This window comes from Phalacrocorax carbo, chromosome 24, assembly GCF_963921805.1.
Source record: "Phalacrocorax carbo chromosome 24, bPhaCar2.1, whole genome shotgun sequence".
NCBI lineage: Eukaryota > Metazoa > Chordata > Aves > Suliformes > Phalacrocoracidae > Phalacrocorax > Phalacrocorax carbo.
In genome coordinates this window covers 5,113,888-5,127,009 of record NC_087536.1, presented here as the reverse complement: position 1 = coordinate 5,127,009, position 13,122 = coordinate 5,113,888, and the positions used below count along the sequence as shown (strand labels likewise).

Genomic DNA, 13,122 nt, shown 5'->3' with positions numbered 1-13,122 from the left:
ATCGGGATTTACCCAGCGCTCTTCTGGTGTGCGGAGAACGCTCGCTCCCGTTAAATCACGTGGCCGTCAGTTTCTGGTTTGTTTTCCAAATGTCACGGCCTCTTTCTCACTCGGAAATCTCCTACTCTACCCCAAGAGCCAAAATCCACAGCTTGGGACAACATTCAAGGTTTCGCGTTTCAGTCGAATCACTCACGGCCCGCTTGCTCTTTTACGGGCAAGTTTATAGGCGTGAGCACTAACGAGCGGTGCTAAGGAAGAGACATACAGCACGTTTCTCCTCGCTGCAGTGGAAATATTCTGTCTGCGGGTTCCATCAGCGTGCCAGGCTTCAATGTTTGCAGAAAAATTCTCTGTAGGTCAACGTTTAACTAACAGCATATCAAAGGGCGACAATTAAATCTGTTGAGTCGTATTCTAGCGCCAGAGCTATTCTCTCTCAAGCTTTGCAATTTTAAGAATTCAAAGCTATAACACGCAAACCTTCACCTTTCCAAGTCTTTGCTCAGCCCGTGTTTGGGAGCGAGGTGCAATCTGCAGTTATCCACACATCCATCACATACAGTTTCAAAGAGCGAGAAGGGTTGTACAATTTGGGGTGAGGGTGAATAGATTTTCCCCACCAGGAACAGCCTGAGAGCGTCCAAGAAGATTATTATAAATATAGTCCTATAGAGGACACGAAGCGTGCACACTCCTTTGGGGTTATAGGCTAGTCCCCACTGCAGAATACGATGCATGTGTTTCTAGACAGGCTAAAGCAGCAGAAGAGTATTTATGTACAAATATAACGTGGCAAAAAAAGACTTGTGTAGCATCACATAGGCAGCCTGTTGAGCCTAAACGGTCTGGAGGAAAAAAGAATAGGGGGAAGGAGCGTTGAGAGGCCCTGTTTGACTCCCTGCAAGGCAATGGAAGCGTGAATAGGGAAATGGACCATCTCCAGGTTATACTTGCGGGTGCAGCTTCCCTTTCAACTAGCCCTCCTGGCTGCTGAAGAGCCTCGTACCCTTATCCACTGCCAGCTGCTCCTAAGCATCCCCCAAGTTCATACACTGAAGGATGTGGTCCTTCAGCTCTTTATCTCATCATTCCTTAAGTTGTTTCAGTCCAAACAAACACACACCTACTATTTAAACTGTTTAACCTAATGGGGCCTCGATTTAAAGAGGCACTGCTTCACCTGGAAGCTATTTCAGTTACATTTGTAGGAAATATCACGACATCTTAAATTTGACTGAGAGATCAAGAATTATTGGGGGTTGGAGAGACAGCTTGTACACCACCAGCACTCTGGAGTTACCTCACCTTCTCCTTTTCCATACTTTGAGCTCGGTAGCCAAGACACTGCCTCCACGTAGCCCAGCTCCCTGCAGACCACGTGCGCAGCGTAGATGGAGAAGTCATCGTCGCACACCGTGCCCCACTCGCCGCTGTAAAACACCTCCACCCTGCCTTCGTTGTGTTTTCTCTTCTGCCCTGCAAGCCGCAGCTGGATCTTGGGAACATCTGCTGGTCTCTGGGGGGGCTGGTACACTTGTGGAGGTGGCTCAGGGTAACCGGGGAGGTAGGGCCAGTGTTCATACTGAGCAAAGCCCTGCGGGCTCAGGGAGATGAAGAACAGCACGACGATACAGTGGTTATGGGTAAAACCCAGGAATCTTTCCATTTTCAGTGCTTACAGTTCTCAGAGCCAAGTCCTCCGCCAGCAGCTGCCGATCAGTGCAGGTAGGTACCGTGTGGCTGACCTGGGAGGAAAGGAAAGTTTGAGTAAGGCTTGGTGACGACATGCACTTTATATCTCTTGCTTCAGCAGGGGATAAACTATGGAAGAGACTACGTCCAACGCCGCCTGTAAAAACCAAAGTCGAGAAAATGATTTCTTGCAGAGTGGAAGAACAAACTGAAAAAAAACCCTGTGAAAATAATTTGTAAGTTTAACTCAACTTGCCAAATAGTTTCAGCTGGAAACTACTTTTTTTTCTCAGGGCAAAGTTCTACAGGTCGCAAGTGCTACCAGTTGATTTCCCCATTTCTCTGCAAATCCAGCAGTTCAGCGGTTCCAGCAAGCTACAGCAAACCTCCATTCAAATCCTCCCATGACAGAACTGAACCATTTTTCTCCCCTACCTCCTTAAAGAAGCCAAACCCATCACGTAAACAGTGAAAAACCAGAAGGGTAATGAAATGCATAATACGGTCAGAAGTGAGGTCATTATATTGAAGTCTGTTTTCCCGATATGATGATAAAAGACTTATTTCTGCCACTGCACTCCTGGTTTCATCTGTAGAGAATCAGTATACGTAACTGTACGCAGACGCTTTGCAGTGGTCTTGGCTAACCTTGTCTGTCCGATGGAGTAGTGGCTAATGGTCGCCAGTTTTCGGTTGCTAAGCCTGGATAGAGGCTGACTTGTCATACAACTGCTACATCACTATATAAACCAGTCATTTAAGGTACAAACCAGCAACTTTCTGACTCATTACAGGAATTTCACCCAGATGCTACGCAGAGTTTAAACCCTGGTCCTTTTCTGCCCGCTTCCCGCTCACGTACTCTCCAGCCTTCATTCAGGCACCCAGCACATGGAGTGGTCAAGCAGCACACGTGGGGGTTGATGATTGAATAGTTTCCAAATGAAGCAATGCTAGAGCGTAGTGGGAAAACAAATCCCCAGCCCTTTAAAGCTCCATTATTTCCTGGCAACCACCAAAGGGGAGGGAGAAGGGGAAAGACTCGGCTCCAAAACTAGATGTCTAGAAGCTAAAATCCTCTGGTACTTTTGCTAGGTCTTAGCTACCCCTAAGAAACACCCAGAAGATCCCATACGAATATGAAGACACACCAAAACACACCAACCAGCCTTTCAAGCTGCTTAATGAGGAGATGTATCAGAAATCCCAGGCAACTAGCCTGAAATCCAGGGGACATCAATTCAAACCTCAGCTCTGACACTAACCTGCTGTGTGACCTCAGGCAGGTCACTTCCAGGGCTGTGCCTCAACGTCCCCTTGTATTAAACAGGGCTGATAATCATGAGCTTCCTACTGAAGTGCTTTGAGACCTGGGAGCAAAAGGCATTTGTCTAAGGAATAGACAATGAAATAGAAGCACGTGGGTTAAAAGCCTAGTATTGGACATCAGGGGAAGACACAGGAAAAGCAAGAGGAGACTACAACAGGCCTAACTAAATCAGGGCAGGGGGAATATATGGCAAAAAATTCTTGGAAAATAAACATTTGGTTTCAAGGAGCCACGTACTTTCACATTGAGTTTCACAAGATTGAGATTTAGAAATATTCATCAGGTGTTCAGAGAAATGCTGCAATGGAAACAAGGTATCTTTTCTATTTTTTGCAGGTCAGGAGGTGAGGCTGGGAGAGAAGAATAAAGTCCTGCCCCACTTCAGAGAGAGAGGAAGGAAGTACGACCGCTTTCACAAGGCTGCTCCCCTCCAGCAGCAAAGGGGATTTCCCAAAGCAAATGCAGTCGACAGGGCAGGATCCATGTGTTCTGTAAAAATAAAAGGCTCCCGACTCAAAGCACATTAGTCCTAGTCAGACATGCCTGACTTCAATACCTTCTAGCACTGGTTTCAAAACAAACCTCTTACAATGTTTTTCATGGATAAAAGATGGGTTTTAGCCCAGAGGATAAACACACGGGCAGAGCAATTGCCGTGAACAGTATAAAAAAAAATTCAAGTAACCCCCTTAGTCAGATCATACCAGAGAATAACAACATATGTTAGTTATAAGGAAAAATACTGAAGCGGGGGGGAGTCTAACACTGAGCCCAGCAGAACCACAAGCCTAGTGATCTTCAGAAAAATCTGGTTCTCAGTTCTAATCTTCTTTAAACATCTGTTTTAACCTACTTTGTTTTATGTGGCTGTTGTTTCTTGCTACTGCACAAATTGCAATATGCAAATCGCAAAAATTTGCCTCAGCAAATACTAATTAAAAACCAAGTTGGACTGAAACAATCTCTCCCTAAAACTAAGATGAGGTGTCGTAGGGCCCTGACTTAGCTGTCTGGTTACTGAAGTCATCATTACAGCTTTCCCACGGCTTCCCACACGCACGACAACGCGGTGCTGTTTATTTATTGCTGGCATCTTCCGAAGCATCTGGAGGGTCTCGCTGTGTAGCAGGCAGCCACACGAAGGGTATTTGAGAAGCCAAAGGCAGATAACGTGCAGTGAGTAGGCTTACAGTCAAGTCCTGAAGGACCTGTAGCTCTCGAGAGATAAGGCGGCACGGCAGCGTAAGCAACAGAATATGCCAAATGCTCCTCTGGGTTACAGTTTTGTTTTATGATACTCCAGAAAGCTCGAGAGTAAGCTAAATAACAATATTTTACAGGAGAAAAGGATCGACAACAGTGCATAACCAGCAGGTCAGCATGTTTCTCTCGTCCCTCTCGTGCCAAGGCAAACAATGACCAGCGGTCAGCTCTGCGCTCGGGTTAACGGGGGTCCTTCGTGATCAGAGGCCAAGGAATAGCTAAAAGCTGTGCAGCTCCAGTTTCCAGGACTGCTTTCTATTCAAACCAAAGCTCGCGAGTCATTTTACCGAAGGACTTCAGCCAAAAGACACAACAATTTGGGGAAACCGTTCAGAGGCAGGATGTAATAGTTACCAGCTGAGAGCGGTACTCCCTGAAGTGTTAATTAATAAAGCAGACAGACCACCGCAAGATGCCAGAGCCTTTCAAAAAGCGACAGCACTAAGAGACCTCACGGTCCGTGAGCAGCTGTAGGGGAAGGGGGCATGGGTCACAACAGACTTCCAGGTTACTTTAATTGATACCAAGTTAGCCAGGGAGGTACTAATTTAGATTATAGTAAATATAGTAGGTGTCTTTTTCACTCTTGGCAAGGCCTTGCTCAGTCAGACACCCCAGAAGCCCCAAGCCTCCAAAAGGCAGCCACAGGCTGGTTTGCCTTTTTTTCCCCCAAAAAAGCTTAGAGACTTTTGGAGTCTGAAGAAAACTTGGTGAGGGAGAATAAGGTTGCCTGAGAGCCCCCCGCTCCGCAGAGGCAAGTCTGACTAGCAAAAAGGAATTTTAACAAGCCTGTATGAACACAATCCCACACTTTTGCCCAGGAAAATGACTTGAGGCACACACCTTTTGTGCTCGGGTCATAGAGCATCGTGTCTCAGCACTGCCAGGATCCTGCAAGGATCAGGAGTGGTTCCTCGAGGGCCCAGGGAAAGGTACTGGAAAAAACATTCAGAAATCTCCCTTCTAGCCCTATTCCACCTGCAGAAGGGAATCCCAGAGGAATTCTCCATAAGATCGGAACGGCAGCAATCCTACACGCTTCAGGAGACAACACTGCAGTGTGTACTAGCAACCACAGTCCGCTTTTCCTTCAGGTCGTATTTCCATCCGCTTCAAAATAGTTACACATTCAAACATTACGAGACAAAGCTTTCACAGTATTTGCCCCAGAAATAAAACCTTCCATACCCAGAGGTCTTGTTTATTGAGGTGCTTAAGAGAAACTATTCAGACTAAGTCAAAATGTCTGGAAAAGCAGGATCCAGGGGAATTTGAGCACAGGCATATTTTAGTATTTCCACAAGAAACAGCAGCCCAGGTACAATGGGGAAACTTCAGGAGCCCAGTGTGCCCAGCAGCGTCCAGGGAAGCCACCCAACACTGCACCATTGAAAGGGCGCTCAGCTTTCTGTCTCCTACCGAGATTGATCAGGGGGGACAAGAGGGAGTTATGGCATCGGAGAGGCGTGGGCATCTTCTGGCAGAGGCACCCATCCACACCACCCGGATCCATTTTCACTGGGAGGCAAGACAAGGAGTAGCACGAGACCAGTCCAGAGGATTGATAAAGCAGCACAGAAAATTTTACACCACCCCTTTTACTCCACAGCACAACAGCCACGAGTCCTGGATTTATTCTTTCCTGGCTCCTCCTGAAACCTCTCTCCTTAGCTCCAAGGCGTTACTTTTACTGCACCAGTATCCAAGAAAACTATCGCTGCTCTTCGATTAGAGCACCGACGAGTCCGTGAGACTCGCTCACGAGCATTTAAAGCAGCAACCATGGACAGTATCAGATAGGAGCCAGCTGCACACACACATTTATGGCGGCATCATTATAAGCCACAATAATAAAATTTAATAAAGAAAATACTTAAGTGAACCCACTCCTCTGCTGCTGCGACCAAGATTTGGACATGTTTTTCCCCCCACGTCTCAAAGAAAGCCACACATGCTGCACTCCCCAAGAACAAACCTAGGCTTAGGTTTGCAGGATGCTTGGTTTGTGCTGGCCATTTCCTTCATCGCAAGGCTCATTCCTCCCCTCACACCCTCTCTTTAATAGCCTCCAGATTTATTAATGACATAATCCTAAAAGTCTATATTTTGGTCTCCCCATTCAAAAGAATCCAAGACAGAACATTAAAAACCTATCGAATAAAGTCAGTGGAGAAGCCAGGAAAATACTCCAGGTCTCCTGGCTCTCCACCCTGTATTTCAGGCCATAAGATGATTCTCCAACACCACATTAACATGTAATTTAAGGCTTTAAGGCATGCTCCTGCTAGCTGCTGACTCAGCCCTTTTCAGGACCCCAGTCTTAAGTCTTGAAGGGAACAGATAGACACAGGCTTACGAGGAAACAACAGTTTTGTTTCAAAATAATACTGAGCTTTTACTTTTTCAGAGACTCCACCAGGTGAAACCAATAGACTCTTCATCTCCCCAAATCAAAAGCTTGCTCCTGCCAGCAAGGATCCCTTTTTTAATTTCACCAAATCATCCAAACAATAGATCAGCTCAGACGAAACCAGAAACACCAGCTTTCCTGCTCTCACCCTTATCCAGACAACAAAAGGAAAGTCCGGAGGGGTTGACTGGAGCCCTTTGTGACCGGAGATCCAGCAATGCGCTGTTTGGCTTGGCATCCATCCGGAGGAACAGACAATTAGCACTCTGACCGCTGCTGGCACACCTGGGTCTCAGCCAGGAGCACCGAACGGTTGGTATTGAGCCACTTGAGAGGGTACAGCCCCAGCCGTACGCCCTGCATTTCCAATTCCACGCCCCATCGCCCGAAGCGCCTTCCTCAGGCAGCCTCGCACGTCCCGCAGCAGGCATAGCCACGGGACAGGAACAGCTTTTCCCGCTACCACGGAAGCAGTTTTCCGGCCAAGGCAAGGGCGATTTGCTCTGGGCCCCTCTCGGGTCCTACTGAAGTGAGTCGAAACGGTACCGCTCGCTTGGGTAAGGGCTCAGAGGCATTCTCCCCTTGTTCCAAGAGACTCAGCCCTGCCACGGGCACTAGGGCTAATGCTTTTGTAGCCTAAGTCCCCATTGGTTATAACCCTGGTGTAAGGCACGAACGAGAGATCTCTCGTTCACAGTCTTAAAACACTAAGCCATAGAGGTCACTGGCAGGAAACCAAGCAACAGCAATAAATCCAAATCTAAAGCAGAGACCCATTAGCTAAAGGAACAACATCCGACCAGAACTTACCTCAGTGGGTAAGGAGCTCGGGAGAAGACCACATGCTCCCCACGAAACCCCACACCCCACCACACGGCAGGAAACCATCACGGTAGATTGACTGGGGTGACCAGAAAAATCACCATCACTCTTAACCCTCCTCTTAGAAATCCCCAGACATCCTTCGGATTGACTTCAGCGTAACTGTACCTGCCTTGGAGCGGAGCAGAACAGCATGGGCTTGATAACAAACCATGCGTACGGTGTCCTGTGACTGGGGCGGCCTCCTCGGGGACGAGATGCTACACCCGATGGGTCGGGCAAGCGCTGTCTGGTGTCACTACACAGCCACTTTTAGGAGAGGCAGCAAAGGCAACGCAAAGAGCGTGCTGAAGGTGGAAGTTGAATGACTGAAGGGAGCCAAAACACTGCTACGGACATCTAAGCCAAAAACTAAAAGGGTTGGGTTTTTTTTTTCAGTAAAGTGCTGAAGAGGATTCAAGGCAGAGCCCAGAACAAGCAGGACAGCAGAAACCATTTCAGGATAACGTTGTGGTATGTAACAAATCCAGAGACTCTGCGAGACGGAGGGATGGCAACATAATCCGCTAGCGATCTCTCTGAGGGACACATTTCCTCTGGATTTCTCTTCACAGAACCAATGCCACCGAGCTGCTGCCGTTCGCTCATCCCTTTCACTCATCCCTTTCACTCATCCCTTTCACTCAGGCTCCCTGGAGCTCTCCCGTTAGCGTAAGGCTTTCATACGCCACCTCGGAGAGCTGTCGCTGCTCAGGAACCGAAACCTGCTACCAGGGAGCCGAGAACTATGTTAAGAAAGCAAATTTCATGTTATTGCAAACTGGCCAAGGGCAACCAGCAGCAAATTCAACAGTTGTTTACCTCAGGGAAGCTACCAAATGCGATTTGTTTCTGCTAGTCTGTCGGGATGCTGCGGGGAAAGACAGAGCAAAGCCCCAGTTGCCCCCTTGCAGCAGAGGTAAAGCTTTCGCAACCCAAAGCTATAGACTTGCCACGACTTTACCAGCCTCAGGATCTCACTCAAGAGAGAAACTTTATTACTTAATAGTTACTAAAGAACCTCCTGGCCTCTACTTCACATTCAAAGGTACCTACAAACACGCAGACTTTTTGCCTCCCAAAAGCTTACTGAACTATGTACTCCCTGGAACAGAAAACAGTTTGGAGTGTTTGTCAGCCCGTGAGGACAGACTCCGACAGGAGCACAAAGACGTGTACAGCCCGGGAAGGTATGCTGCTCGCCATCACTTGCTGTCGAAGCCAGACAAGAGAGGCGAAGCGCTGATGGACAAACACGCTAGTTAGGAGAGAGGAAAGAAAAGGCACTTTGCTTGTGTTTTCTTTTCAAAAAAAGACAGCTTCAGGCCTAACAACAGAAACATCAGTGTTGGTGGAAGTTGCCTAACCGAAGCCCTGTGCATCATTATCTGATCAGACCTGTGAGATCCCAGGGTTCAGAAGCATGCTGCTCTCCAAAGCTGCACAGCCAAACACCCAGATCCATAGTCAGCATGTCGTGAAAGGGCTCAGCTGAAGGCGTCTTACAGCTTCCAAATGCAGGCTGCGGTCTGTCTCTTCTCAGACCTGCTTTTTCAACTGAAGCAATTCACATTTGCTTTTCGTTTTAGCCCCTTGATGCATTCGTTTGTCTTAGAAGGCAAAGAAAACTTGCCTGGGGATCAGATGGACACATGCAGCATCTTCTCTCCATGTCACGGTTGCAAGTTCTTTGTTCTCCTTATCTCTCTCTCCCCTTTGCCTGGTGTCAGAGAACGAAGATGAATAGAGACGTGAATCACGACAACTCGCAGGCTCCTGGCCAGCACCAGCTGGCTGCTCCACAGACCTTGCGCTGTTACTCTTAATAGGAAACAGCACTCATTCCCAAATATACTTCCCAGGCAATTAAACAGAAAAAGTGATTTTTCTGAACCCAGTACTATAGCTTATTTAATCTGCAACTAGTGGATGTGATTATGAGGACCAGCAATCTATTTGTACTTGGCAAAAGCAGCAACTAGAGCTGTATGAGTCAACTCCTCTTCATGAAACCTATACAATTAGTTCACGACATACAAAATTAGTTCACGAATAAAGACCTTACAGCAGGCTACAACACTAAAATCCACAGCTAACACACACACTCACAGAACCAGAACACATGTGTGTGGCCTAAGTATGAAGAGCATTAGCAAATATTAAAGCTCCTCCAAGAAGGAGGTCCCCCTCATACCTCTGTGTAATGCCGTCTTTAATTAAGACAGCGTAACCCATCAGCAGTGCAGATGCAGGACAGGTTGACTTCAGAACAGCATGTTGTTTTTCCCATGAAATATCCCTTGAAATAACAAACTTCCCTCAGCATTGCTACAGATCAGAAGCCGGACTTTTCCTCCTCAGTGTGCGTATTTGGAGACGTTCAGAGTAAGCGTGTATCTGCGCACACACGTGCTGCCAGAGGATTTCCCAGAAAGCCCTTTGCAAACCGACCGGCCGGGCGATCTGCTGAAACATTCCATCCACCGGAGCTGCGATCTCTAAGAAAGGCCATCACCGTATTTTTAAACAGCACCAAGAATGTTATGAAACAGTTCAGGAGAAGAAAGAATAAAAAAAAGATTATAACGAACATAAAAGCAAGAAACAGAAGAAACAAAGGGGAAGTTAGTGGTAAAGTGAAGTAAAGACAACGAACCTGGGAGTCAAACTATTGAAGAGATGCACAGAACATTACTAGGGATGCATTTTGGGGTCTCTGCTTAACTTGCAAAAGGACAGCACTGTCAGCAAATCGCATGGCTTCTCTGTTAAATCACCCTGCTGAAGACAAAGGCATTGTCCTCTACTGCGCCGTCGAGGCTCTCTTCAGTCTTGGCGGCTTTTCCAAGCTGCTAAAACTTTCTTCAAGGTTTTTCTGAAGACCTCACCTCTGCACTACTGCCCCAGCCCTCACAAAGCACCGCGCTGGGTTTGACGGGAGCGCGGAGCCTCATCACCACCTGACTGAAGTATTAGACTTTATAGTATTAAACTTCTTATTCGTTACCCATGTTTGGGGGTGCTTTCCAACATCATCCCGCACTTATAATGAAGATCACATCAAATTCATCCCTGCAGCAGCAAGCATCCACCACACTGCCCTGAAGATGCGGGTTCTCCCTGTATGCTTTGCTATTACAGTAGTTCATGCTAATACTTCATTTTATGTTTTCTAACTGCTCTCTAGCTTCCAACCAAGGAAATTCCACGTCTGTGGGTGGTTCGGTACAGATAAAATGAAACTGGGAAGTAGGAACCCTAAAGCAATTATTTTCAGCCCCTGTTCAGTACAAATCTGAAAGCACTGCAATGTCATTTTAATGAGCTGATTATAGAGATGCTAAATAGTTTTCCTACTATGCTCCCAGATAGCTAAATTAGGATCTTTCTCTATAGTCTTCTAAACTATCTTGGTCTTTAGATCTTTTTTTACCCCCACACAGTAACATCTGTTTAATTTAGACAGCAAAAATTTTAAAAAAGGCAGAGTTATTTGTGTCCATGCTGAAGCATCAGAACTCAGCCTGGGCTATGTTAATTCCAGACAGAAACACCCCATGTTTCTGTCCTGCAACTTTTCAGGTGGATACCACTGCATATCCCGGAGTCATCCTGAAAACTACTGTGATTGCCGCATGCTAAAGCAGCCTGAAGAAAGCTGCGGGTGGGCCGAGGGCTGCTCTGCACGAGACTGTGCATCCCAAGCAATGACAGCAGAGAAGTTTCTTCGCTAGGGACATAACTGTTCTGCACCCTCTGCCAATGGGAAACATCTGCACTGAAGCCTTTTCCTCTGAAAGGGCACAGTTATTCAGAGAGGAGAATTTAAACTGCTTCTGAAGTCTAGCTGGTAACATTTACACAATGTTGATGGCATGTACTGTAGCTTTCTGGTCTAAATCAAGCATATTTCAATAATATTATAGAATACACATTGCCTAAACTTGTATACAGTTTACAACACGTCTTTTTTTATTTCACCCGTGCATGCCTCTCAGCAAGCGGGGGAGAAAAATCTTTACCGTGGTCACAACATCTTTGCAAAGTGACACTGAATATCTGTGTCATCCCACCCCTGCCAAATCACGTCTCAGGGGACAGGAATTAGAAGAAACTTCTATCTTCTTCCCAGCCTGCTACATCCAAACATCATACTTTATAACCAACTGAATGGAGAGAAAGAAAATACATTCAGAGAGAAAAGAGAAGATGTGAAATCAAACCTTCGGCCCTGAAGCAAGAAAGGGGTAGAAATGTTTAAACTAACTCATCTCTAGCAATAACGCCCCTGTTCTGGCTTGCAGGACTGCGTTTACCTTGGAGTTAGTGGTAGGCTGTGCTGGGAGTCACCTCTGGCTTGTCGTGCTTCATGAAGTTCGTTCTTCTGGGCTGAGCGCGCTGTCTGAGTGGTCCCCTCTGTGCTGGAAAATATCCTGCAGCCAGAGAAATACGCTGCAAGAAGCTGCTGCTTCCTGGCAAATTTCACTAGAGTTAGTCAAGCAAACCCCTCCCAAGACCCAGCCCCTTTAGCCTCAGCTCATAGCGGGTGATATCATGGGCTTGTCCTGTAATCTGAGCAGAAGGACTGCAAGCAGAAAAGGGGGGGCAAAAATTCTAGCCAGGGTTGCAAGGAAGGAGGTGGATTAGGAGCATGAATGCTTTCTCAGGACGCTCCCAGAGAACATTCAGAATCATATCAATACCAGCGTTAAACAACAGTGGGATCACAGTGGTTTTTAAGCACCCCAATTTGATTCAGAGCCTCAGTGCTAAGCACTCTACAAATACAGAGCAGTGCATGCTCTTGTAGTACAGCATCTTCAAACTTACAGCCCTTTTTATAGTTTGTAGAGTTAGCAGCATGCCATCTCCCCAGCTATTCAGGTATCACCCACCTTAACCCTTCCGCATCCAGCAACTGCTTTTCCAGCAGCTCTGTATTCTTAAAGCTCGGAACTACAGCAGCTCAGAGCAAGGCACATCCTTAAAAACCCATCCAGATCTGCAGCAAGAGCTCCTCCATACTCCCTGATGTCCCGAGGACTACCCAGATACTAAAAACAATTCTTCATAAAGAACCAACGGGCCAAGCAAAAATCCCAACCTCTGCTGCGTCAGAAAATTGAGAGCATGTGTGGTGTGAACAGCTAGCAGTGAGACAGTAACGCTGGTCTGAGCTAGTTGAAACAGTTCTTCTATCAACAAGAAGTAGCTAAATCAATTAGACATTATTCTGAGGCGACCTTTTCAGTTACAGGGGGGGTCATGTTTTTAAAGCTCTTCCCCTCCCCCCCCCTTGAGGCTTTTAATGTATCATAACAATTCTATTCACTTCCATTTTCTGTAACCATGAAATAACAAGAAAACAGTGGCTTTCTAACCTCTGTTACAGAGAATACCTTGAAATTGTGTCTTCTGACCCAGTTTTGTACAGCAACACATTCTGAAGCATCAGCATTTCCCAAAGAATGGTAATTTATGTTCTCACCAGCTTTGACCTTGAGTATTTAAATCTATATTCAGTGTGTTTTTCAAACAACTCAGCAGAAATGGATAGGCACAG

At 46.6% G+C, this 13,122-nt stretch overlaps 1 protein-coding gene across 2 annotated transcripts in view; it reads right to left on the bottom strand.

Moving 5' to 3' along the window:
- The window catches only part of LOXL2 (lysyl oxidase like 2), a 56,667-nt gene extending 44,625 nt beyond the window's left edge, over positions 1–12,042 (bottom strand). For both annotated transcript variants that reach the window (XR_010376215.1, XM_064472718.1), the window contains exons 1-2: positions 11,876–12,042; positions 1,309–1,748 (exon numbers count right to left, since the gene is read on the bottom strand). Coding sequence is in view for 1 of the 2 variants with exons in the window: in XM_064472718.1 (XP_064328788.1) it covers positions 1,309–1,669 (361 nt within the window). In the remaining variant the exon portion in view is untranslated. The remainder of the gene's footprint in view (positions 1–1,308; positions 1,749–11,875) is intronic.
- Between the last annotated feature and the right edge of the window lie 1,080 nt (positions 12,043–13,122).